At 38.0% G+C, this 27,948-nt stretch overlaps 2 protein-coding genes across 7 annotated transcripts in view; one reads left to right on the top strand and one right to left on the bottom strand.

Moving 5' to 3' along the window:
• adcy5 (adenylate cyclase 5) overlaps positions 1-8,815 on the top strand; it is a 78,353-nt gene extending 69,538 nt beyond the window's left edge. For 3 of the 5 annotated variants that reach the window (XM_046840968.1, XM_046840950.1, XM_046840959.1), the window contains exons 12-21: positions 279-376; positions 1,386-1,473; positions 2,198-2,314; positions 2,401-2,565; positions 2,792-2,967; positions 4,269-4,289; positions 4,582-4,711; positions 4,816-5,380; positions 5,740-5,864; positions 5,968-8,815. In XM_046840968.1, the coding sequence (XP_046696924.1) occupies positions 279-376; positions 1,386-1,473; positions 2,198-2,314; positions 2,401-2,565; positions 2,792-2,967; positions 4,269-4,289; positions 4,582-4,711; positions 4,816-5,380; positions 5,740-5,864; positions 5,968-6,096 (1,614 nt within the window). In that variant the 3' untranslated portion in view covers positions 6,097-8,815. The remainder of the gene's footprint in view (positions 1-278; positions 377-1,385; positions 1,474-2,197; positions 2,315-2,400; positions 2,566-2,791; positions 2,968-4,268; positions 4,290-4,581; positions 4,712-4,815; positions 5,381-5,739; positions 5,865-5,967) is intronic. The other 2 variants (XM_046840987.1, XM_046840979.1) reach the window with 1 other exon arrangement.
• Positions 8,816-13,125: 4,310 nt separating this feature from the next.
• On the bottom strand, positions 13,126-21,287 carry sec22a (SEC22 homolog A, vesicle trafficking protein). Of its 2 annotated transcripts, none has more exons than XM_046845890.1 (7): positions 21,082-21,287; positions 19,416-19,611; positions 17,684-17,847; positions 16,837-17,016; positions 16,493-16,611; positions 16,230-16,295; positions 13,126-14,139 (listed from the first exon to the last, which is right to left on the bottom strand). In XM_046845890.1, exons 2-7 carry the CDS (start codon positions 19,595-19,597, stop codon positions 13,939-13,941), a joined length of 912 nt encoding a protein of 303 aa, XP_046701846.1. In that variant the 5' UTR covers positions 19,598-19,611; positions 21,082-21,287; the 3' UTR covers positions 13,126-13,938. The 2 variants fall into 2 exon arrangements, with proteins under 2 accessions (XP_046701846.1, XP_046701847.1); XM_046845891.1 differs by having other exon boundaries at positions 21,145-21,287.
• Between the last annotated feature and the right edge of the window lie 6,661 nt (positions 21,288-27,948).

Below are 27,948 nucleotides of genomic sequence, written 5' to 3'. Positions count from 1 at the left end.
TGAACCAAATTAATTGTGTTAAAATTGCTAGGGTGTGCTCTCAACCCAGTAGACTATTTGTTCTATCTTTTTCTATATTTTTGAAATTCTACATTTCTTGCATATATCCTCTACTTTAAGATACCTAACCCTGTGTGTCCTCCAGTTACTGTACTGCTTTATTTTCCTTCATTCATTCATTTATTTATTCATTTGTAATCAATATATGAGTACAAATAAAATGCGTTTCTCTTCTTCCTTCCTTTTTCTTTTTAAACTCTCAAAATCTCTCACTAAAGTATTCTAAGCAGGTGGATACCAGATTCGGAGCATACGTTGCCTGTGCCACTCTCGTCTTCTTGTTCATCTGCTTCATCCAACTTGTAGTCGTACCACCGTAAGTATCCATTATGCTGCACAACCTGCATTTTATACAGGCAGTAATAACTAATTAGCTGGGCTGCAATGGGTAACATCTCAGCATCTGCAGCAATAAAACTTTACTATGACCATAAACCCGGCGCTGGGAAAAGAGAGGCGTTGTTTTGAGTAACACAATAGAATTCCAGACGAAAACTTCGTTGTTTAAACAGAGCCTGTTAAATGCCAGGGATGTCGGGTATAAAATTGATGTTGATTTCACAGTAAAACATGATGTACAACCAAAAAGTAACACACAACTATTCAGATTTACTCTCTCACCATGTCTCTGGGATTTTTGTGCAGATATGATGACAATGCTTGTTGGGCCAATGCTAAAGCTATGACTTGTTTATATGAACTAAAGAACATTGATTATAAAACCCAAAAGTAGGGCAGAAGGAAAGTTCGTGTTAAGCATCTTTAATTCACCCAGGCAGTAGAGTATGTGTCTAACAATAACCTGGAATTAACTTAGTTCTTACTTAAGACCATATTTCCCAACCAGTATCTTTTACATTGCATTATGAATGAATTCTGCCATTTAGTTCCAATAGATGTATTGGTGCATCACATTTACACTTTGATAGAGTAAACCAGTGTTCTGATTGAATAAACATATTTCTCAGTGAGCTCTGTATAGTGGTATGATTGCAGTTAATGTTGGCCTTTTCTTTCTGATTGTATATGAGAGTCTGGTGGGTCAAGGAATCCACTAATCTCTAATTCTCTCCCGAATGTGTCCTGACCAGTGCTATCTGTTTTAGCAGAAAGGTTCCCAATCCTGCCATTCTTATTTATGCTTGCATTATGTGATCTTTTATAAATTCGCTTGGCGCTCACACAATTGCTCTGTTTACCGATCACTGAACGGCCCCTAAATCAATTTATATTTCTTTTGAGCATGTTTTTTAAGGCGTATGTTGAATTGTTTTGTTTCAGTTCACCCCCTCGTTGCTTATAATTGTTTTTCTTCTTTTCCACAGCTCCAAACTGATGATCGGATTTTATGTGTCGTGTTGCATCGTTCTCATGGTCGTTATGTTCATCTCAGTCATTTACTCCTGTTTTGGGGTAAGTGGCCTTCATTGGCAGCTCATCCACATCATTAAAGCATTGACAAGATTCTTTAATAATTTCTACATATATAAAGTATAACCACAGCGAAGATAGTAAAGATCAACCATCACACACTATCTGTGACACTATTGAGATAAAGATTTATCAAAAGCTAACTCAACAACAGAGTATGCTGAACAAACATTTGCCAAATGACCCATGTGGATGGGATTGTTTCTGGCTGGTGTTGCCTCTGAGCTTGTTGCAAGAAACCATGTGTCAGACAATTACAAAAATGGCTCTGGCACATATTTATGCATGCTGTCCCAGGGTGACGGCAGCTGAGTCCCTGCTTTCTTTCACCTGGGGAATTAGATTGACCTTTTGGTGAGCTTGTTTAACTAAAATGTCTTTCGGAGAATTGTTTGCTTACTTCAGACTGTTTGATGTCCACCACAGAGTTGCTGCTAGGATCGAATAAAATTTGATAAGAATAATGCTGTGAAAGACATTCAAGCATGTTCGATAATAAAAATGATGATTATTATTAAATATGAATATTATAGATGAATAAAAAACATGAATATGTATGATAAATGCAGATCATAATTCATTTTAGCAGAGATGGGTTTTTTTATGAAATAGTGGTGAATAGGTCCAATGCATTTGCTTTCACAAATGCTGAAATGAATAGTCAATAAATCTATGGCACACTCCTGACCTTTTTTCTCATTGGCAGCTTTTCCCAATGCCCCTACAGCATCTGTCCAAAAGGATTGTCCAGTCAAGGCTAAATAGCACTCTGGTGGCCATCATTACCATTGTGCTGGTCTTTCTTTCTGCCTTCATAAACATTGTGAGTATTTTGAAAGGAATATCTAATAAACAGGTTTGTAATGGAAGTTTTTTTAGAGGCTTAAAAGTTTTTTTTTTAAAATCCAGTTCACGTGCAGCACCGATGATCTGAAACTGTGTTTGAGTCGAGAGTTTAATATCAGCCGGAGCAGTGTGAACGCTTGCCACGTGTGCAGCTCTGCCTTTAACTACTCGCTGTCATCCCAGAAGCACCTCTGCAACAGCACCTTACCTGCCTGCAACTTCCCTGAGGTGAACATGGCGCTCAAAACACTGTGCTACTGTATAAGACTTGAATCAATCTTAACCACAGATGTAGAGTGAAAACGTGTCGTGAGTTAATTGCTTTTTAACCAGCATTTGGTACACAGACATGCTCAAGTGTTCATACAATAAGAATAGATCCCAGACCCAGTGACTTGGGCTTTTCTAAGCCGTGTGTTAATTTATTTTTTCGCACACCCTTCTGTTTCCTCAGTATTTCTCGTCTTGTGTCCTGCTCAGCCTGCTGGCATGCTCTGTATTCCTGCAAGTGAGCAGCATCGGAAAGCTCTTCCTCATGCTGTTCATAGAGCTTTTGTATGTCATTATCATGGAGGTGCCAGAGGTCAACTTGTTTGACAACGGGGACCTGCTGGTGATGGCCAACGCAATGTGAGTGACTCTGGAATTGTGCATTGCCTCTTTATATACACACACACACACACACACACACACACACACACACACACACACACACACACTGCTAACACTGACCATAATCCAATATTGTTTAATGAATAACATTTTTTTGGCCTCTGCTATTAGTTAATTGCAAACCACCACAATTAATGCCTTCCATAATCCTGATTTATTAGGGTTTATTCAGCTCCGTTATATCAGTGAAGTGTTTTGAGATTTCGTCTATTATATTATTTTACTGCAAGATGTTGGGAGCACAGCAGAATTCCTTCCATTATTATAGAATAGTTCTTATGTATTCACATTATTGGGGAAATCTAAGGAGTTATTTATCATCTGATGCTTTGCGAATGCATATCAAATGCGGGACAGAAAGTGTTATGGTTAGTTTTATAGTGTCCGTGAGTCTATGTGACTTATGGAGAAGTCTCAATAGCATTACATACAGTATCTCTCAAAGGTGAGTGCACCCCTCACATTTCAGCAGCCATTTTAGTGTATCTTCTCAAGGGACAATACAATTGAAATGAAACTTGAATATATTTTAGTCAATGTGCAGATTGTATAGCAGTATATATTGACTGTCCTCTGTAAATAACTCCACATTCAGCCATTATTGTCTAAATAGTTGGCAACAAAAGTGAGTACACCCTAAGTAAAAAGGTTAGTGAGTTTGACCTCCAAGCAAATTCCTGTGAGAGAATTATCGTTTTGCGTGTATGCGTCACCATCTGTGTATGAGGAACGCTAATCCACGTGTGTTCAGAATACGTTAGCGTATAGATCTGCATTTTGTATAAGAGCTACGAAAACCTGTGTCGGAGCAGACTGAAGCCTGCTCATTTCTGGCAGGAAAATAGCCCCATATGCAGGCTAACCGCAGGTGCTCAAGCAAAGTGGAAAATCACAGGATGTAATGCTGCTGTTAATCAGTATTAGAGCATCACACATCATAATCACAACAGTCCTTTTTATCATAATTATGCAGTGGTAAAAGACAGATTATGTGGCCATTAGCAGTAAGCGTTTATTTTCCAGAAAGACGACGATGATGATGATGATGGCTTCATTCGTTGATTTATATAGACGATTATTTGCTCTAGATGCTTTGAAGGCATTTGATCCATTCACTAATGAAAGAATAAAAGCCCTCTCATTGGATTTTGAAGCTTTGGCTTGGAATTGCTTTTTGCTACATCAGTCTGGGTGATAATGTGGTAGTTGTTCCGCTCTGCCCATCTGATTCATTTCCTTTTTTTGTTTTGTATTCGCAGTGAAAGCATCAACGCAACAAGGTAAGATTTTATCTGGTTAAATGGATTCACTAAGGTGAATTAAATCCCTTTGAACCCCAGGATGTTAGTTAGATTGCTTTGCCATAATGATTGCTATCACCGCACAAGCACACAGTGTCATCTTAATGTTTGTACGTGTAGAACTAAGATGCTATCGCAATATTCCACGAGCCATTGTATTCTTTGAAGCTAAGCTTAAGCAAGTCTCTTGTGTCTTTTATCTCTGTTTACTTGTTAGAAAAACAGTAAGGTTTTGAAAGCTTTACGCCTTTTTGTGCTTGTATTGACACAGCTGTGGGACAGACAGGGTTCCCCTGAAGATTATGACCCCTGTGGTCATCACCGTTTTTGTACTAGCTCTCTACTTACACGCCCAGCAAGTCGAATCCACTGCCAGGCTGGACTTCCTATGGAAGTTACAGGTGTGTTTCTGAAGAAATATTCTTGTGTTTATTCCCAGAATTCAGTTTATTCCTGTTTGGTGCATATCACAGTGTCAGTAGCCTGTTTCTTTGTGTCTCCTCAGGCCACAGAGGAAAAGGAAGAAATGGAGGAGCTTCAGGCGTACAATCGGCGTCTCCTACACAACATCCTCCCTAAAGATGTGGCTGCTCATTTCCTGGCTCGGGAGCGGAGAAATGACGAGCTCTACTACCAGTCATGCGAGTGCGTGGCAGTCATGTTCGCCTCCATCAGCAATTTCTCCGAGTTCTACGTCGAGCTGGAGGCCAACAACGAGGGCGTAGAGTGTTTGAGGCTTCTCAATGAGATTATAGCTGACTTTGATGAGGTAATGCTTTTAGCCCTGTGTTTAGAGATGACTAGCCCATCCCATTTACCCCTCATTCATATTTCTTTCACTGTTAACTTCTCCTGTATTTCTCAGATCATCAGTGAGGATCAGTTTCGTCAGCTGGAGAAAATCAAGACTATTGGAAGCACGTATATGGCTGCGTCTGGCCTAAACGACTCCACCTACGATAAGGTCGGCCGCTCACACATTCGCGCTCTGGCTGACTATGCCATGCGTCTCATGGACCAGATGAAGTACATCAATGAGCACTCCTTCAATAACTTCAAAATGAAGATTGGTAGGGACTGATTGGCTTCGATGAATACTAGATGAATACAAAGTGTAGCATTTTTAGGATATCAGGATTTCATTGGTCATTATTACGGCATGATTTGGGTTAAGATTGGTCTTTATGTGTAGATTGTGAATTGGCTAGTCTAAACTGAGCCTAGCTATGAAACCTGGATTTTTATTCAGGCTTCATACCTAGACTTTGTTCCCAGTATTTCTACAATAAACTCTGGATACACTGTGATAGTGACCAAAATAAATAATTGACTCAGGATGAATAAATAATTGAATGATTATGGTTTTCTTGGACCCAATTAAAGATTATAGAATTCGATTCAATACTTGATTTTGTGTGTGCTGCTATAGGTCTTAACATGGGTCCAGTAGTGGCTGGAGTAATAGGGGCCCGTAAACCCCAGTATGACATCTGGGGCAACACGGTGAACGTAGCCAGTCGCATGGACAGCACAGGAGTTCCTGAAAGAATACAGGTCAGATGCTGACATTTCTCTTTAAATATCACTACAGGAACCCTCATTTAGCCTAACCGACCTGTTCCAAATTATAATATTGTTTATTGATTTTTCTTACTAGGTTACCAGTGACCTCTACCAGGTCCTTCATTCTTATAACTACTCACTGGAATGCAGAGGAGTTGTCAAAGTCAAAGGCAAGGGAGAAATGATGACTTATTTCCTGAATGGTGGACCGAGCAGCAGTTAACAGAAGACCTGTATCTTACAGTCATGACACTAAAGACACAAAGTGACTTGACGTGTTAATAGAAAGCAAGGTGCTGAGCATCGGGGTCTCTTTGCTCTGTCTAGAAGAACAGAGGAACTGTTAAAGATGGCTCATGAAGCATATTAAAGGTTAAATCGAGAAAATCCTCAAAAGCGAGGGCCAAAATGTGGAGAAAAGGGTGGGGAAAGCATCCACATTTACAGATCCATCATCACTAGAAGAGACCAAAGAAAAGCAAAGGAATCTCAGAAGTGCGAGGCGTTTCACCTGCTCGGACTTTTCTCCTTGTAGGAGAGGGTGAGCGCTCGGACCCTGGCCTGCCCTCGAAATGACAAAACTGTCTGAATTTGAATAAAAGTAGGCAGATGCTATGTTTTGTGTATATGATGATCTTTGGGAAGCAATGTTCTCACGGTCTCGTTCTCCTCGAACACTGCTGAACAAAACGGACTCGGCGCAGCAACCGCATATTATAAATCCTTCTCCTACCCAGTGCTGGAGGACTGTGGTGGATATCAGTAAGAAGAACTGACTGTGTTCTGTGTCTGGCTACTTCAGAATGAGTCTGCTCTATCTACACACACACACACACACACACACACACATTCATACCCCTACGCCCACTTACTGAGCTGAAGACACTCCGGAGGATAAAAAATAATGGTCAAACCTGCGTTTATTTTGTATCTTTGAGATTTTGTATTTTGTCTCAAAAACCAAACCTTATCAAAGCTATTTTAGATTCTATATTTTGTACATTAATATATTAGAGCGATGTCTATAAACAGAGGTGTGTATTCAGATGTATATATCTAAAGAAAATTGCAACAATCATGTATATTTTAATGGGAAAGTTAGTTTTCTTTCACTTGTACTCTTCTTTTGCATTGAAGCTATTTCGGGTTCACAAGAAATCCCCCCCAAAAAAACAAACAAAAAAAAAAACGAGAGAAAGAGAGAAAAATAGTGGCTTTTATTCTACATTCTCAATAAAAAAATCGCAGGAGTTTTCCCAGTGCCAACGTTGTTAAAACTAATGAACCTTTGTTAAACCAGTACAGATCAGAGCTTGCACCCTACAGTGAGAGTTTATGTTCTATGTGGGGATGTAGTAGATGCCCCACACTTCTTTGGCCATTTTTTGCACTGCTCGTCTGCCTTCCTTAGTGTGTCGTACACTGCTTCCCCATCCTAGCTCAATCAGATGCTATGACCCAATGAATGTTCTATTTTTCCAGTGAGGCCTTCATATGTACAGAACACTGAGTGACCACTAATCAGTGCCATGCTCATCAGGAGTCCTTTAGGCATATCCTTATTCAGTTCAGCTAGAAGGGTTCTTCAGTGTCTTTTATGCCAAGTAGAAGGAGACAGGCACCACATTTTTACACTATTTCTTTTTTCTTTCATGAAGAAGCTAGTTGATCTAAATCTTTAAGAACTGTCTGTTACAGCATGTGCACTCTCAGGTTTTCACCTGGAAGAACCGTATACTGTATGGAAATCGAATTTATTTTATTTGTATTATTTCCTCCTTTTTGACATTTACAGTTGTAACTTGACTACTGTGTGGGGTATCAAAAAATCATTTCTCTTTGCAGGGGAAAGAAGAATGCAGTGCCATATATTTACTGTCAGGTTGTGAACACCGCAAACAAAGAGAAGCTACGGTGATGTCAACATTGTACGTTTTGCTATTTTCTGTTTTATTTTAAACGTGCAGTTGGAGGCCTTTGGATCCTGGTCAGCGCAGGTTCAACTCATTTAACCCTCCTGTTATGTTCGCTATCCCGGTCCGATTTTCCCAAATGACATATTTTGACCAAAAAACTATTAAGAAATGTGTGACACTAGTGAATTTAATTTTGGCCATTTTTAAATGTTTTTACTGTAGTTTATAATTATTTTTATGAAGCCCACCAATGACTAATTATCTCCCATAATTCCTAACCACAACATTTTTTTTGAATAAATATTTGAACAGCTATGAACAAATGTCAGCTACTATGTGAGTGTTTTGCAACATGCCACTGTTAGTCGCTATGTTTGTGTGCATGTATTTGTGGGAGAGATCGACAGACTCTATGAATTATGTCTGAGCGAGAGTGTGCCTCACAATCTGTTTTCCCGTCTTCCTCTCCCTGCTCTCTTGTCACATGTGTGAATAATCTGTTCTTGCATGGGGATTGCTGTATTATTTGCATTTTCCATTACTGCACTGTAGAGTTGTAGAGGTTGCAGAGTGTCATTGAGTAAGCTGGACAGAAATGTTTCAAATGGAAGGAAGAAGAAAAAAAAAAAAGAACCAAAGAAATAGGTTTTCTATTTCTAATGCTTCCATGTTTTCATGCTTCCATTTTTTTTTCCCCCCTAAAACATAAACAGGTCAATTTGACCTAGAACATAAAAGGAGGGTTAAACAGGCAAGAAGATTGTGACGAATTGTACGACGTATAACCACACTTCTTTCTCACAGATGTCGAGGTTCAGAGGCTGTTTGTCTGTGTTTTAGAGACATGTTTGTTTTTTAATAATGGACATTGCTGAACTGCAGAACTTCAGAGCTAATTTATGGTTTGTTTCTCCTTATCTGTGATGTCAAAACAAACACTATACCCCTTTTTTTACATTCAAATAAATCACGTCAATGTTTATATATTCTGGAAATAAATTAGGCCATCAGTGCTTATGCTCATTACATTTATTATTATTATTTTTTTTTTTTTTGTGACTGCACAATTTTAGCACACAGATGTGGATGTTGCAGGAAAGAGCCAAAGGGTGGCAGCAGTACCATGTCTTTCTTTCAGTCCATTCATTCAGTTCATTTCATTGCATAACAATGCAGTTTATATAATCAGGCAACTTCTGTAGTACATAATGGAGGAGATAAACCACAGATCAGACACGATTTATGATCATCAATTCAATACGCTATTAAATAATATTACCCCAAACACACTTATATAGCAATTTGCAGGGGATAAAAAAAAATCTGCTTTAAAAATGATTGTTAAATTCACCAAATTAAATCCATGTAATTGTAAAAACTTTGTGCTCAGCATGAAAGGAGCAGGACACTGGGATTTAGATATAGCCAGGCTTGCTACTAAATACTAAACTGCTTTTCTTTGTGTATTCAAAAGGATTAATATGATATATCATCATAGCTAACAGGACAAAGGTCATATCAGTGCCTGAGGTTTTTCTACAATCGCTTCGTTCCTGTATGTCACACTGAGATGCTAATTGCATGCCCAGATTCAGGAACTTGGGCCCCATTTCTCTGTCGGTACAACAGTATTTGTGTGTCCGTCTTAAGTTCTTGCTAGAGTGGTGTTCAAGAAGTTTGCAGGATTTGTATAAAATGATCGTTCTAACTAGCAGACAAACTGCTGGTTTTGGAATTGATCCAAATAGTTTCAAGGTCACCACATTGTCACGTGTCTGAACTAGTTTTTCTTCGTCCCTGTTTTAAGTAAATTTTAGAACATTTGTATTTGAGGCAAATAAATTAGTAACAGGAAGCACTTGGCTTGTTGGCGGTGGAGGCGTCTCCACCAACACCATCAGTTTTGAGTTCTGCTTGTTTTTTTTCTTCCAAGATTTTTATTATAATGAAACACAAATTGATACTTTTATTTCATTTAAAAAATTTCTTCATTTGAATTCATCAGCAGTGCTTTAATAAAACGGAGATACCTTCTGTTCTAGGGTCTTTAAGAAAACCTTAAAGGGTTTTCCAGAGTGCAAAGCAAAACAATCCTCAATAGTTTGAGATTTGAAGTGTTTTCTAAGTGTGCACCATATGCACTGTAAACCCATCTGGACTCCCTTAAAAAGGCCAGGAAGTTTCTCAAGCAGCAGTTTAAAATTAGTTTGCTTGTCAGCACTAACGTATCAGCAAAAAAGAGATTATGTGGGAGTCCTTGCAATTATGGGCACATCGATGTTTTTTTTTTTTTTGTATAAATGGACCATAATTTGCACAACTGCAAGCTGTGCCAGTCAGTGTTTCACCTGTGTTGGTGCAGGCAGCATGACGAGAGCAAACGTGGTACATTAAGCTCATTAGTCACGCTGCTCTGGAGGAAATTGGCCTTTCTAAAAATGCAGAACAAACCATCATCATAATAACCGCCCCTCACAGGTGATTCGAGTGCGATAGACAATTTTAAGTTCTCAAAACTGCACAATTCATAAACTATTCACCTTTGTTTCAATATATATGTTGTCAACTGAAAGATTATCATCAGAAGCTTTTATTTACTTGTATGGGCTTCTACTGCTGCTGGTGGTGACTGCATTGCTCTGGGATGTGTTCAGCAGCAGTGAACAGCAGGCTTTTGAGAATCAATGATGTTTGGGACCCGTTTTAGTGCTCAGATCTTCACCTTCCTACTCAGCAATGACTCAAAGCACACAGGTCAATCCAGGAGTGGCTTGGGAGAAGTCTGTGGATGCAGTGAAGTGTCCCAGCCAAATCCCATCAATGAAAACCAGAACATGTTAAAAGAAAGTTAATCTACATTGTACAGGTATGCTCCCTAATTCAACATGACAGAGGTGAGGTTCTGCAGAGCTTTGGGAGAAGATCTGTGACCCTACATCTGTGTGTTCTCACCTTATGGCATTAAAGCCAAGAAGACTGAAAACAGGACTCACTGCCAAAGAGTAAAACCACCTGGATTGCTAATAGCAATGTAGCAGTGTCTTACTACTGTGTGTGTGTGTGTGTGTGTGTGTGTGTGTGTGAGAGGGAAAGAGAGAGACATGGCCTAATGATTAATAATCTTGAGCAATTTGTCAAGGAGCATGTAGCTTCATCTCACACATTTTTATTTTACACATTCCAGCAATAGCTGTCGAAACAAATCCCAAATAAATATATAAAAAAAAATTGTTTGTTACAGTACAGACCAAAAGTTTGGACACACCTTCTCATTCAAAGAGTTTTCTTTATTTTTATGACTATGAAAATTGTAGATTCACACTGAAGGCATCAAAACTATGAATGAACACGTGGAATTATATATAAAATTATATACATGACAAAAAAGTGTGAAACAACTGAAAAATGTCATATTCTAGGTTCTTCAAAGTAGCCACCTTTTGCTTTGATTACTGCTTTGCACACTCTTGGCATTCTCTTGATGAGCTTCAAGAGGTAGTCACCTGAAATGGTCTTCCAACAGTCTTGAAGGAGTTCCCCGAGAGATGCTTGGCACTTGTTGGCCCTTTTGCCTTCACTCTGCGGTCCAGCTCACCCCTAAACCATCTCGATTGACTGTGGAGGCCAGGTCATCTGGCGCAGCACCCCATCACTCTCCTTCTTGGTCAAATAGCCCTTGATACCTTCAGTGTGACTCTACAATTTTCATAGTCATGAAAATAAAGAAAACTCTTTGAATGAGAAGGTGTGTCCAAACTTTTGGTCTGTACTGTATATAAACATGTAGAAGAATAAAGGTGGAAGTTTTATTTGCTTAAGCACAAGCTGGAGTCACTTTTATTTAACAATCAACATGATTGCACGTTGTCAAACGTTAACTGCAAACAGGCTTCTACAACACATAATTATCAGTTTTCATATTCCTCCTTCTTCAAGCAGCCTAACTTAGCAACATGCCAACTTCTCACAATATTGAACATTCCACAAATTCACAGCTAAATACAAGCCTAGACGACTTACAGGATTTATGATTTTTCTCGACTATGATCAGATAATGTGATTAAAAATATTCAAAGCAAATAAACAGCCATAAATTATGCCCTCCATAGTATCACTATCTATGATTTTCCCAAGTTCCTGACACCGAAACAAAAAGCTGTTTGAATGCAACTCCAACAAGCATGATGCAGTAACCATGAAGTAAAAAAAGGAGATTAAAGAAAAGATTCTTTGTCCTGAGCCATATTAGGCATCTTTTACTATTATATAATAGGAAAGTAAATATTTGTGAGGTTGTGAGGCCAGGCTCTGGATAATAACATTACTAGCTAAGCTAAGTACCAAGTATTTTTAATCCCAGTGCAACGCAACAACAAAGCAATATTTAGCAATGGAAGCATGATTAAATGATGGTGTAAAAATAAATATAATTGTAGAGTCACTTAATTGCAACATACACCACCATTCCAGAGTCACTAGTGTACTTTTGGAGCATGGAGCATATAAGCTCTGTCCACATGATTACTTCCACTCCAACCCTGAATTATACACCAACCAGGCGTAACTTTATGACCTGCCTAATATTGTGTTGGTCTCCCTTTTGCTGCCAAAACAGTTCTAACCTGTCGAGCATTAACAGCAGTAACTTCTTCAGCAGTTTGAGCTACAGGAGCTCGTCTGCTGGATCGGACCACACATGACCCTGTCGCCGGTTCACCGCTGTCCCTTTTTTGGACCACTTTTAATAGATACTGACCACTGCAGACCAGGAACATCCCACTAAATTTTAGAGATGCTCTGACCCAGTCGTCTGGCAAACACAATTTGGCCCTCATCAAACTCACTTAAATACTTACGCTTGCCCATTTTCCCCATTGATGACAAAATCTTTACTTGCTGCCTGATATATCTCACTCACTAGCTCTTCATCATGACACCTGTTAATCTGTTATTCACTTCATAATGTTATGATGCCTTATTAGATATTGCTTTGTGAACAGGGGCATAGTCACGCTGGAACATGTTTGGGCCTCTTAGTTTAAGTAAAATAATACAGCTGGCAAAGTCAATACATAAAGTACATACAATAAAGTACATACAATTTCAGAAAGGACCACATGTGTGATGGTGCAGAAGTGAGCAACAGTGTCTAGGCAGTTTAGTATAAATGCTCAATAGTGGTCTATTTCCATCAAGCCTGACAAATGCTTGGTGTTCCCTCGACCTACTACTGCTTTATTATTTATTTAAAAAATATATACTGTATGTATCAGGGGGTACAAGCAAACCTCTATTCTTTTTCAAAAGTGATAATAAAAAAAACAATGAGACTTATATAATAAGTATTTAGCCTTTACTGATGTTCCTTGGCACAGATTCAAAAGCACATCAGATTCTTAACACAATCTACAAACAGGTACATAAATATAACAAGAAGCATTCATTCAGTTGTCAGGATTTTTTTGCTGGTGCCCACTGGGAGCTAAGAAAGAGCTGAAAGCCTCTGGTGGTAAGCTAAAGCCTATATATTAGCAGGCCACTCTTCTGCCATGAAAGAGCAAGAGGTGAGTTGAATCCATCAGTATCCAGAAAAAAGCTGCAGGCAGCAGAGGGACTACTGAGACAACTGCACACAGTGTACTCATTGCACACGCCAGGTCTGAGTGCGCTTTTAGGTTAAAAGGGTTTGATAAAGACAGTCACGATTTAGATAAAGTGTAAAACACTGTTGTGTGTGTCTTTATAAATTCAAAGTATAATAAACAAAAGGTCTGTGTAAGAGAACCAAACAATGCATGCAAGTTGTACGCCTGTGTTGTTGCAAATCATGGTGGTGGTGGTGGTACATTTCATCTGTACCATGAACTGAAAAGTCTTGCATATCTGGTATAATCTATAATCACACCATTTATTTAATAAAACAACATCAGGGAACAGAAAACACAAAGAAATGCCTAATATCTGCATCCTTATTTTGTTTTTTTCAAAATTTCATTGTAAATAATTGAATTACTATTGGATCCTGAGCTGTTGATCTACATTCAGTCTCTTTGATAATCAAGGAATTCCATGGTCCAAAAAACCCAGGGCCAACATCATCGTTATTCAGTCTTCTGTGGACTGTACTATGCATGATTGTGTGTGTGTGTTCAGACATTGTAGTCAGGAGCTTTGCCCTGCGGGTGCCTTAAGTGGATCTGCAGCGTGATGAAAGCCCCAACTGTGACGTGGAAGAGGATCTGCCACATGTTGCGCAGTTCATACAGGTACATGTTGCACAGGCATATGAGAGCAAAGGCCAGGAATGACTTGATGTTCCTCCATACAGAAAAGTACGCAAATAAGTAACACTGCACAGTGAGAAGAGAAACAGCTTTGTTACTTTGTACAGCATAAAAAAAGAAAATGAGCATCAAAAAGCAATAAAAATGTGGCTTTGGGATTTAATAACTTCATCTTGCACATAAAATATTAGGGAAAATCAAATCAGGTTACATTCTCGAAGGAGCTGTTTGGGGGAAAAAAACATTATGTAGATATAAGTTGCTGGACACTTGACCATGACACCAATATGTGCTTCACCAAACTGAAAACATTTGGGGTGAACTGAAATGGGGCTGAAACGATTCAGAAAATATTTGGTAAATTTAACTATACACGGGAGCATTGAGTTTTTCCACGGAGCATTATTACTAATGCACCACCCGTAAACTGTGGAGCGCTCTGGACAGGTAAACACACGCTGCAGAATGAAAAAATGGAGGAATGCATTCATATGGAAGCCTGTTTTCACAACACAAGTTTTTATTTCTCGCAATTCCGCATTTTTCTAGCGAATCTGTAGTTCCAGAAAGTTTTACACATCAAAAATGAAAAAGGCTACAATCAGTTAAATCGCATAATATAAAAGTACGCCTCCGATCCCTTTCGGATGTTTACGAGAAATAAAGTCACATTTGCATGGAATGAAGTCAAAATTGCGAGAAAAAAGTCAGAATTAGGCAACCTTTTTTTTTTTATGTGGCAAAGTTTGGGATCATTTCAAACTAAAACATAAATAAAACCATATAGTGTGTTTATTTTTTGGATTTTTTTTTCTTATTTGAGTAGTCAGAAAATTATTTTTTGATTTTTATGATTTTTTTAATTTATATATTGGTATTTGCATTTTGATGTAATATGGCAATTAAATGCACTAAATTGGTTTCATTTTTCACAGATATTCTTGTAAAAAATTTCTGAAATAAAATTTAAATTTTTCTAAAAAGTAAACAAATCACGTGTTCATTTTAAGAGACCCGTCTTATTTTCTCTTGTATATTTAGTATTGCTTTTAAATAAAGAATAAGTATTACTTAATCGATTAATCGTTGGAATAATCGGTAAAATATACTGTTTCTAAAATAATCGATAACTGGAGCCCTAAAATGAAATGACAACTGCCTACCAGGTCATACCAAGTAGAGCCCTGCACAGGACTGTTTTCTTAATCCTGCTCAATTTCTGACTCCCGCAATTTGTGTCCACTCCCACAAACATTCTTTTACAGCTTATCAAGATTGTGTAAAAACGTACACAAACGTTAGAGCTGCAGTTAATTTACAGAATAATAACAGACAAATGTCGGACTTGCCTTGTTTTGTTTTTGTGATGTAAATACCCGTTTAAAATTGTTTTTCTCAACTTCATTTGTGAACTCCATTCTTGTTTTTACAGGCCTATGGCAAATCGCAACACTACAGGATGGTGGGTCTCTATATTGGTTTAATTGCGACTCCCGCCCAAGGCAAAGGTAAAACCGCAAGCTCCCACGGGATTTGCGTTGGGTCCCGCAGGATCCTAATCCCAATGCCAGTAAGATTTAGATGGGTCACATGAGTGTGATGATCGGGTGTCCATATATTTTTAACCATATAGCATAACTGTGTTAAACAATAGCACTGAAGCATCAGCAGAAAATCTTCCGTGCCTTTCACATTTCATTTCAGTCTATCGACCCTGATGAAATGACGGGTGCCTATATCTCCTTGCAGAACAATGCTAAGTAATCTATTTTAGTTTGGATGGATTTACTGTGCTACTCTGCACAGTGATTTAGGGAGAGAGAGAGTGTAATGACACATCTTCAGGAGTCCTTGTCCCAATCCAGCTTACATGCCACCTGTATTAAAGCACTTAGCACCTCTAAGCCATACAGTTACTGAATACACTGTTTAAGAGACTTTTTTTTTCCCCCAGCAAAAAAAAAAAAAACCTGGACAACAGGTAGTGTAAAGTGCGAATGGCTCTCAAATACAGCAGCAGTGAATCACTTCAGCAACATCAGCACTGATGCTGCCTTTTTCCTAAGAATGGAGTAAAAGCAGCTCCCCTCCCCATCATGCTGATGGAAATCAATGCTGTAAGGCAGTTGAGCGCTTGATGGATGAGTCAAACTTACCTGATATAGACAGGCAGCCGTTCCCAGGAAAAAGGCAATTACACAATTAAAGTCTTCATCCTCGTTCTGCAGATAGAGCAGAAAAAAGGGTACTGCATTAAGGAATTATCCAGCATGTACTAATTGCATTGAGAAATCCTTTCGTTAAGATTCATTAAGCTGCTGTAGATGGTTTGATGGAGCTGCGGTGAGTAACTATTGTTGTATTACAGCCATAAAATATTTCCAGTATATTTTCAAATGTAGGAGAAAGGAAAGTTTACCTGCATTATGCTCTCTATTGCATGGACTCCCCGTAGTAAGTTGAGTGCACCGCAGAGAATGCTTAGAACACACGCCACTACACCCGGCAAGGTAACAGGATCCAATATTTGATTAGGAGCTGCAAACAAAAAATGAATTATTTCGAGTATATAAGAATCGTCCACCAAAAATTCACAAGTCTGATCACTATGAGCAAATTCTACAATAGAAATATAACATTTAGCTTTTTAGATTTACAGCTCAGATGTTCCATGTTAAATGCAAGAGCACAATCATATAAATACAAATTCATGCAATTTAGTAAAGAACTGATAGATCGATAGGCACATGAGGTGAGTGGTACCTATGCCTTTATATTTGGAAGCAGTGCTTTGAGAAAAGCCATTGATGAAGCTCAGGTCTTCAGGAGAGAGCTGGTACGGGGGCCGCAGCTTGATCTCCATCTGCATATCAGCCAAATTGATCTTTGTAGAAAGAGAACGTGGACTGTTGTACCGCTGCTTGGTCTTCTGAATGAAGTTGTCTATTAAAAAAACCCACAGATAATTTCTAATAATAATAAAGATAAATTACACTGCTTTTTTACACTGACAAACAGTGCTACACTGTTTCACGTGATCATCCTTCTTTCTTTTTTTTATTTTATTTTATATTGTAATTTGTTTGAGATATCTAGATTATATCCTGTTATTTCAGTAATTTCATGCTAAAGGTTACATTTTATACTGTGAAGGCTTTGGCCATTCACCAAGCCATTGGCCAAGCATATGATATAATTGAATGAACTTGTATGATCACTAGAAATGAGACATGCATCTCTGTTTGACTTCATTTCGCACCAAAGAGAATTAAACAGACTGTTTTACTTTACCACATTGCAAAAGATTTTTGAAAAATAGGAGGCATATGATGCACAGATTTAGATGCTGTACAGTTTGTTACATTCGTCAAACTGGCACTTTTTTATTCTGATTATAATTTAGATTCAAATCTAATTTTCCCCCCATTGCCTGTAATCTCTAATCACTACACTGCTCACCTGCTACATTGTAATGTGCATGGTATTTATAAAAAAAATAAATTAATTAATTTAAAAAAATCTTCAACATTAGCTACTTTATAGACATGTACACTCATTTCAGCAGCTTATTTAAAATGCCATACATTTTAAAACAGTGCCAAGAACTCACCAAACTCGATGAATGAGTAGGGCCTGACAGCACTGTTAATACGCTTGGTGTCGTATGTGACGAGGAATTCTTTCTGCAACTCATCCAGGAAGCAGAACGCCAAAACATTGGGATAGTTCTCAGTGCATACCATTAGGTAGCCCACTCCCAGAGAGCTGGTGAAACTGAATCACAAACAAAAAAACAGCACCGAACATTTAACATCAAATCGCTTTTGACTGTCAAATCTTATTTTGTATTCTCTATTTGACACTATTTGAATCTAAGTCCTAACACATTCGTATTTTTGTGTGTACAGGTCAGTAATCGTTTGGACATTTCTTAGTGTGAGTCAAATGTGAGATCAGGAGACACTGCAACCTGCCAGCCTGCGTCATTACCAAGAGAGCATTTCAGACCAGGTTTGGACAGGGTTACAATGAGAAGCATTTGGCGGTGGATACAAAACTTTTTTAGGAACTCTACAAAACTTTTCAGAAACACACCTCTGCGCCAACCAATTCATCAATTACTCATGCTGCTAGATTTACTTTTCTTTAAAATGCATGCAGCTTGTCAGCCTCACAGAAAACCGAGCCCATTTTTGTCACCATGTCTCTCTACATTAATGTCTCCTTAGAGAGATGAAACAACTCTATGACTCACAGCCCCGAGTGGCAGGGGGAAAAAGGGAGAGTCGACTCATTCGTGCCCACTAACACGGTTTAGGGTGATAAATAGCAGCTGCCTCGAGTGCCAGGCTTTAAAACGGCTACACCCGAAGCCCTCAGAGGAGTCATCTATCAGTGTATGCTGATTTAGTCGCTAATTTAACTGATATGTCGCCACTTCACTGTGCTTTTTTCCCCTAGCCGTTATGCTCATTTTGACTGAATGCCTTTGTATGCAGACACCATTTTTTGGTGAAAGAAATGGCATATCTAATATCGTATGGCTTCCCATAAACGTCTGCTTCATACAAACGCTTACTCTATCTTATGATCTGATTATGTTCCAAGAAGCTATTATAGAGCTAATCACACGGTTTTACAAAATGATAAAGCAATTCGGGTAATATTTCAGAGCAGTGTGTTGCAGATGGTTTGAACAGACCATAAGCCACAATATATTTGGTTAATAATACATAAAAATGTTGACATTTGCAACATCATTTCATCCTAAGCATGATTAAAGGGCCTTTGGAAACACTTCTTCTTGTTATAAGCAGACAAGAATTTTTACTGCATTCGAATTTAGCTGTTGCTTAGCTAAGAAACAAAAATGACACGGAAACTAGAAAATCATTGCCATATGTGGAATTTAACTGATTTGGGTTTGCCAAGCCTTTCTCTTCTTTCTTTCTTTCTTTTTTATCCCAATTTGATCATAAGTTCCCATCCACTAGCTAATTCTCCCTAATGTATGAAAGCTTTAAAAAAAGCAACTTCCCTTTTCTGCCCAGTTCCTTACTAAGTTGCTCACATTTGGTTACTGTTGTTATGACTGGCAGGTGAGAGAGTAAAGGCATCCCTCCCAGCACATGACAGCAGCACCACTTATGATCTTTTAGACTCCCAGCTACGGATTGCTGTGGCAACACGAGGATTTGAACTGACTATCTACCAGCAATTTTATACCACTCAGAAGCCTTGTCAGTGTGTATTTACCTTACAACCTTTTTAAAAAAACTGACCTAAACAAGAACACAAATACATAAAAGAAGGTCTATATTCATAATTTATTATTCACATACTTGACATTGTACTGGCCAGTCTTAAGAGAGCAGCGGTCAGGAAACTGGCTGAGTTTTTTAGACAGACTCTTGAGGTGCTTCTTGGTCTCTTGCAGCCCTTTGTCCTGTTCATAGTCGGTGGAGGCAGAGAGGGGCAGGCCATCTCTCACCCGCACCACCGAGGCAAAGAGGACCATAGACATCTTACAATGAAAACCTGAAAGCAAAGGTGCACAAAAGCATAAGCAGTGGATATTTTACTCAACAGCTTACACACAGAACAGCCCACATTTCAATAGCACTAGTTTTCATTATCAAACTGTACATGTACTGTTTTTTAAACGTGTAAGTGTTTTAAGTCTGTAATGTCCTGTTATTTTAATACTGTTTCCTACAAATAAATTAATTAAACCAAAAAGCTGTAATACTTTTGTTAGATAACAATGATTTAAAAAACTCACTATGCTTACAGTTCTGTCACTTTCAATTAGCTCTTTTAATTGGACAATAATGGTTTAGATGATCCACTTTTACTTTCCATCTTAAAAGGCAATTGAAAAGGTGGAAAGGATAGTCATGGTGGAGTAAATAATCCACCTTGTTTGCATTCCTTACACCACAACATATAATTCATGTGCACTTTTTCCATGAGACTGCAAAGTTGGAAAAAATATGATAATAATAATTATATAGAGAGAGAGATATAACTTTCAGGACTGTTCCTTGCTGTGTAATCTCCTGACTAAACAACCTGAAGGAAGCTACAGACTGGGCTAAAAAGCAATCTGCATTAATACTGCTATTTGCACTTCTTGCAATCTTCATTTCATAGGCTCTATACTTGTACTCTATTTAGAAACAATAAAGAAAACCTAATATTTATTCTGTGTAACTGTCTTATGAGTTTTGGCGATTTTTTTTGTGCTTTGCTGCAGAAAATGTTTCCAAGTAATTATTTTATCTTTGTAAAACAATATTTATTTATAGTTTCTACCACTGACCGCATCTCTCCAGGAGTTCATATGCAAATAATGCGATTCTAATATTTATATAACCCTTTTTATTTGAATCATATAATACCAATTTTTATACAGTATTATCATGTATATAATTTATAATAATTATAATATTATTATTATATAAGACTTTAGAAGATCAGTACCCTGGACAGCAGCTCTGACTTTTCACTCGAGGCGTTTTAATGCTTTATGGAGCTCGTTAGTTTGCAAAACGTGTGTGAACATGTGTTTAATCTGAGTTACTTGAAACCTCTTTTGCCAGTTGGATATTTTAATCCCAAAACAGATTACAGACAGAAATGAATTACTCCACGCTAGAATCTGCGAAATAACAAGACAACCTAACGCCCAGAAAACCACAGCGCTAACGACAGCTAAAGCTAAGCTAAGCTAAGCTCACTACACAGGGGTTTCAATACTGAAGCTGTTTGCTAGCTCAGAATCACTAATCACTGTATACATTTGACATTAAGGTACAAGGCCACCTATATGTATACACATATTGATCCGAAGCTTGCAAGAACATTGAAGAATTTGGTAATAATGGCCCTTCCTGTAATGTGAAAGCAATAGGCATGCTAATAAACTAGCTAAAGGCAGACATGCAGAGAGTGTGTGAGAGTCTGTGTGTGTGTGTGTGTGTGTGTGTGTGGCTGCTGTATTATCACCAGCTCTTCCCAGCTTTCACACGGTGTCAGGTGAAACTCAGGCAGAAACCACAAGCGGCAAACCTTTGCAGAGGCATTCTTCGGTTGCTTCTAACTCTCAGCAAATATACCCTGGAGTAACAGTAGAAACGGGCATGTTTATGCTGCTTCCGGCACGGAGCCGAACAGAGAAGTGTCAGTGCGAGTACAACACACTGTTTACGTGGCTCTGCGAAATGCATGATGGGTAACAGCGCCCCAGGCGGCCATTCACAAAAAGCACAGGTCAAAACAGAAACACGAGTAAAGCTCAATTCGATTTGTAAACCGCTTTTAATCAGTAGTCGACGAAGTACACAGAACATGTACTTGATTTAAAGTAGAGATACAGTAGGTAAAATGTTAATCCAGTAAACCGCTCCCTTTAAACTTTCACTTGAGTAAAATTCAAAAGTATTTACCTTCCAATGTACTTAAGTATCCAAAGTACTAGGATTTATTATGACTATAATGTTCCTATTATCATTTTTGTCACAAGACTATTACTTAATCATCCCAGTTTATGTAAAAAAAAAAACTACCACTCCAATCTATTATTAGAATGATAATAATGAATCAAACAAAATATCTAATAACATTTTCATGAACCCACAACCTTCTTTTTAACTACTTCAAAAAAAGGTTCTGTGGCCAGTCAGGAGTTTCTTCCATCATTTATTACCCTCAAAATGTTCTTGCTGTTGACTTGATGCTGAACTGTATGTTGGTGATAAGTAGATTTCAAGTGCCAATCAAAACAAGTTTAAAACAATGTTTGTGTTCTACCCTGATTGGTGACTTGCTGTGTGCTTGACCATTTAAGTTTTAATCAACTTATAAATAAAAATAAACTATTTTTCTTCTTCTTCTTCTTTTGGCTTCTCCCATTAGGGGTCGCCACAGCGGATCATCCGTCTCCATACCCCCCTGTCCTATACATCTGCCTCTTTCAAACCAACTACCTGCATGTCTTCCTTCACCACATTCATAAACCTTCTTCTTGTGCTTCTTCCTAGTGGCTCTATCCTCAGCATTCTCCTACCGATATATCCCATGTTCCTCCTTTGCACATGTCCAAACCATCTTAATCTCGCCTCCATCACCTTGTCTCCAAAATGTCCTACAGGCGCTGTCCCGCTAATAAACTAATTTCTAATCTTTTCCATCCTCGTCAATTCCAATGAAAATCTCAACATCTTCAGCTCTGCTATCTCCAGCTCCACCTCCTGTCTTTTATTCAATGCCACTGTCTCTAATCCATACAACATCGCAGGTCTCACCACAGTCCTATAAACTTTCCCTTTCACTCTTGCAGATACTCTTCTATCACAAAATAAAAAGGAACGACTGATTTCTTAAAATGTAGTGGAGTAAAAAGTAAGATATTTGACTTTGAAATAGTTTAAGTAAAAGTCTCCCCAAATGTAAATACTTCAGATTAGTACAGATAAGTGAAAAAGCTACATAAGTACAGTAACAAATTACATTTACTTTGTTAATGTCCACCACTGGTTTTAACAATGGACAATGTCCTGAAGCGGCTTTGTATAGATAAACAGGTTATAAAATCTGAATTTATATGTTAGTTTCCATGAGTTTATCCATATTGAGTAATGGTGACTGTGGCAAGGAAAAACTCTCTGAGATGGCATGACGAAGAAATCTTGAGAGGAACCAGACTCGAATCTTGGTGGCACCGAATGTCCATTTATTATAGTTCTATCATTGTTGAGGTGTACTATTCAGTGATAGGTCCTTAAACACAGAGTTGTTAATGCAGACTGTGGTCCTATCCTATTATAGTAGACTGTTGATATTAAATCCAGTGTCCAAATCCATCTCTAAAGTTCTTGAGTTGCTCAGTAACTACATTGATTTTTAGGCTGTTGATGTGGAACCATCCTTAGCTGCACATAGTGATCTTCAATTGAGTAGAGTAGAGGAGCACCTGGAAGAGGGAAATATGTTTAATAAATATTCTTATTGGCTTTTGAAAGCTTTTACTTACACTGTCTCCTGTTCCACCCTCAACACATTTGTGGTCATATCCAGTTATTATGTTCCCCCATTGTTGTTCTGATATTTTATGGAATATTTAGCATTTTTATTGTCCTACAAACTTATCTATACCAAAAATGTTTTTTTTATGTTAATTTATATAAAAAGGCCATACAGACAGTAGTTGAATTAAAAAATATTCAGCCCCTAAAAGTTTTACTCATTTTTACTCATTTAACTTATTCTGGAAGCATACCAAGTATACTATTGTAGAAAAATAACTAAACAAACATTAGTTAATTGTTGTCTTGGTCAAGATCAAGATGGGCCTATAGCCTGTCTTAGGAACACAAACTATTCACACCTCTTTAAACCTATTCGAAAGATCCAGCGTTCCTGGGACAGTCTCCAGATCCGCTGCCATCCTGACCAGAGTAATGCAGTTACTGGAAATGACTCAATGAAAAAGATAATGAACACGAATAAAGGGTCATAATGATGTTCATAACTGTTTGCAAGTTAAAATAAAATACACTTCAAGGTGTGCTGTTATAGAAAGATCAATGACAGTAACAACTTTATTAGTAGAAACCCAATTATTCAAAATTTCCCATTGTTATGTTGCTGAAGGAAATGTGTTATTTAACTCTATAAAACAGAAAAACATTTGAGCTTGTATAGATCCTCTGGTATATGAAGCACATCCTTTTGACTGTCTTTAGAGCAAGTGTGGAAAAAAATCTTTATATTTCCTGAACTTATAATCAAGATGATTTGTTTGGGATTTTTTTCTTTCAGGCTTTTGAGTTCTCATATACCAAGCAACTTGTCTCAGTGAGTTTGTTTACTGAATATTTCTCTGAGCAATTAATTTTGCAAGACAGACCAAAAACACATTCGGGGAAAAAAAGAGTCTGTCATCAGTCAAAATGATATGACAAAGCACAGGAGAAAAATGCTAGCAATATTGAAAAAGTTTGAGTTTGTTTAAACTAAAACTGCATTCAACTTTTCCAATTGAAAACAGAAATGGTTTTACACAATATTACACAATAGTCAAAAAGAGTGAACAAAAACAAGCTACATTATATAGCCAAAGGTTTATGGACACATTACTGTCAACTTTCATCAAAATTTTGTTGCCATAACGTTGGAAACACAAAAATGTTTTGTTGGTGGTTTTGTATGTTGTAGTCTTAAGATTTCCTTTCATTATAGTTAGGGGGTTTAAACCTGTTTATGACAAACCTGTTCATTAGTCACCGTTGCCCCCATCCTATTAAAAAAGGTTTAAGAAAAAACACCTGCACCATTGTATAATAATCATACCCATGCCCTTAAGAGAGCAACCTGTAATCTGGTGAGAAAATGGGGCAAAACTAAATTGGAGGTTTTCAGAATTGCGTGCAAAGACAGTATGCTCAGCTACAGACAGGTGCTAAATGCTGCTAGGGCTGAGCACCTGAGCAAACTTATAGAAAACAACCAAAACAATCCCAGGTTTTTAGTACAGTGGCTAAATTAACAACAAATCAGATAACTGAAAAGAATATTCCATCACAGTTTAGTAGTGAGGACTTAGTTAGTATGAATTTCTTCACTGAAAAAATGTAAAGTATCAGAAACATAATCGTGAAGGTCCAACCTCTGACAGCATCTCATGATCAGGCCGCATCATAGCACAGAGACTGCACTAGTTTTTAGCTTCAGACTAAGGCTACATCTCTGTTAGTTTACTAGATCTGCTGCAATCGACACTATAGATCATGGCTTTCACCTGGATCGCTTACAGAATTACACCGGCATTTAGGGACAGGCATCAAGTTGGTTTAAATCCTACCCATCTGATCGTTACCATTTTTAAGATTTAAATGGAGAACTATTCAGGTTAACGTAAGTAAAAATATGGGGTGCCACAAGGTTCAGTTCTAGGACCCCTGCTTTTCACAATATACATGCTTTCCTTGTGAAATATTATTAGAAGGCATGGGATTAGCTTCCACTGTTATGCTGATGATAAACATAAAAGACCTAGGAGTTATTTTAAACAGCAACTTGTCTTTTGGAAATCATATTATCCATATTACAAAAACAGCCTTCTCCCACCTTGGAAAATTTAGTTAAATATGAGTAAATATAAGTAAAAAAAACATTATCTATATCTGATGCAGAGAAGCTAATCTAGGCATTCATTACCTACAGACTGGACTATTGTAATGCATTACTAGGTAGTTGTCCTGCATCATTAATAAACAAGCTACCGTTAGTCCAGAATGCAGCAGCCAGAGTTCTCACAAGGTCAAGAAAATATGACCATATAACCCCATCTTATCATCCCTACACTGGCTACTAGTTAAGTTTCAAATCGACCACAAACTCCTGCCATTTACAAAGACCTAAATGGTTTAGTTCCCATGGTCTGTATCTATCCAGTCTTCTAACACTCTACAATCCGACACACTCTTTGATATATCACATTTCATAACCTTGTGCTCCAGTAAGTCTGATCAAACACACATTATCAACTTATGCTTGTTATTATTATAATGTGCAGCTATGCTAATTCCTTTCCACTTCTTCTCTTTCTCTACCCATCCTAAGGTTGTGCCAGCTCCAGTTGTGTCCCACCTCATTAGGATTATGGACCTTCAAAGAGTAAATGCAAACTCCACAAACATCCCGAATCCCATTCAATGTAGAGTTTGGACATTGGACTTCTTTGAACGTTTAAAGTCTCTGGCATGGAGGAGATTGTGTAGGATCTATGAGGATTTCAGATGTTGAGCTATTTAATGAGTTGCTAAGTAGCTCCTGGTTCCACGACGTCAACTGACTGCATAAGACTGTAGGAAGGACATTATTCATAATCACACACTCCGGTGCTCATGGTAATTCTCTCTCTCGTGTTTTGTATCAGCTTTTAATTACACTCTTGATGTCAGCCAAATGAGGATGGTTCCTCTTTCAAATCTGGTTCCTCTCAAGGTTTCTTCCTCATACCATCTAATTGAGTTTTTCCTTGCCACAGTCATCATGGCTGCTCATTAGGGATTAATGCACATAAATCACATATACATTTTTTTTACTTTCTGTAAAGCTGCTTTAAGACAATGTCCATTGTGAAAAGAGCTATAGAAATAAACTTGATTTTGAACAATGTCTCTTTGTACAAAGTGAAGGTCATGAAGGTGTGCCAAGATTAAACTATAGTAGCCTGCACAGAGTTCTGACCTTTAACTCTTAACACTTTTGGGACCAATTGGAATGCTGACTGCACACAATATCTGATCTTACCAGTGTTCTTGTGACTAAATGAGCAAAATTCCTACAGCCATGCTCCAAAATATGGTTGAAAGCCTTCTCAGAAATGTGGATATATTATTGAAACAGAAAGAAACATGTCAAAGGGGTGTGATTTGTGGTGTCTTCGTACAGCAATTTTGGCCATAATACATTCCTGGGCAAAAAGGGCCAGGCTCAAAATGGCAAAATAATGCTTTAATTACAACAAATAACTATTTTATTGATTATGAAAATATTGATTTTATTATTGATTAGTAAAATTATTAAGCAAGAATAAAATAGATACTGTAGATCTCTCTATGCTTTGAGCTTGTTTTAAAGCACTTGATGAGCTGCATCAGGGGTGTAAGATAATAACCAAATAATGGTTAATTTTAAAAGAAAATATTAGATAATTTTGGAAATTCTGTTGTATGCCCAGGTATTTTGCCCCCTTTTTCCCAGGATTTTAATATATGTGTAAATATCCAGTCTTAGTCTGTGTCTGATTACAGGCAGTGTTGTCCGATCTCTTACACACACTCCGCCTGCTAGATGATGACAGCTCCTCACATCCCGAACCCTTTCTCCAGCAGTAGAACTCAATGACAGTCCAATTATTGCATTGTCCAATTACTGCCGCTCTCTGACCCTTACCTTCTACATACCTTTAAGGTTTTTTTCTCTCGGATTCCCAGTCATTCTGACTCTTTAGCTCATTTTGCACCAACAGTTTTTGCACATAGTAGTACATCCAGCTGAGAGGAAACAGTCAGCTCCTACACTTTCTTTCTTGTAATTTTGATGGAGTAGGTACCTAGGCTCACTCTCAGGGGCATTAATCAGACTTTCTCAGCATGCAGACATTACATGCATTTTACTAGCTGTAATGTATCCATGGAAAGCAGCATATTCAGCCTGGAATGACTCCTGCTTTACTCATAAATATGGTAAACTACATTTGGTTCTTTTTAAAGGTTCATGCCCACATTGATAGAAATGCAACTTGCTGCTGTTTTTTTGCTAACAAACAATGGATCAATAAAAATACTATATTTAAAAGGTGTTAAAAAAGGTTTGATACTTAATGCTTAGATCATTTTCATGATTTGTTGGATTTTCTGTTATTCTTCATGGCAAATCCTCTCAAGCTGGGTCAGATTGGATGGGCAGCATTGGCAGACAGCCACTTTCAGGTCTCTGTAGAGATGTTCAATACAGTTCCAGTAAGGACTCTGGCTGAGCCACTCTAGGACATTCTTGCCTGGGTGCTTAGGGTTGTTATCATGTTGGCAGGTGACCCTTTGGCCCAGTCTGAGGTCCTGAGCTCTGTTCTTTGCTCCATTCAGCTTTCCTTCAACCCTAACCAGTTGCCTGCTAGATTGTTTGATCGAATAACACAGACAGACAGACGGACGGACGGACGGACAGACAGACAGAATGCTGCCACAACTATTCTACCTAATTATAATCTGCTGGGACCTGACAAAATTATGGAAAAAAAAAATAATGATCACATGATGAAAAGTGATAGCTCAGTGGTTGAAATATTAACCTTCTAAAAAAGTC

This window comes from Silurus meridionalis, chromosome 3, assembly GCF_014805685.1.
Source record: "Silurus meridionalis isolate SWU-2019-XX chromosome 3, ASM1480568v1, whole genome shotgun sequence".
In the NCBI taxonomy this organism is placed as follows: Eukaryota; Metazoa; Chordata; class Actinopteri; order Siluriformes; family Siluridae; genus Silurus; species Silurus meridionalis.
The sequence above is the reverse complement of the archived record's forward strand: the minus strand, read 5'-3'. Positions and strand labels throughout refer to the sequence as shown.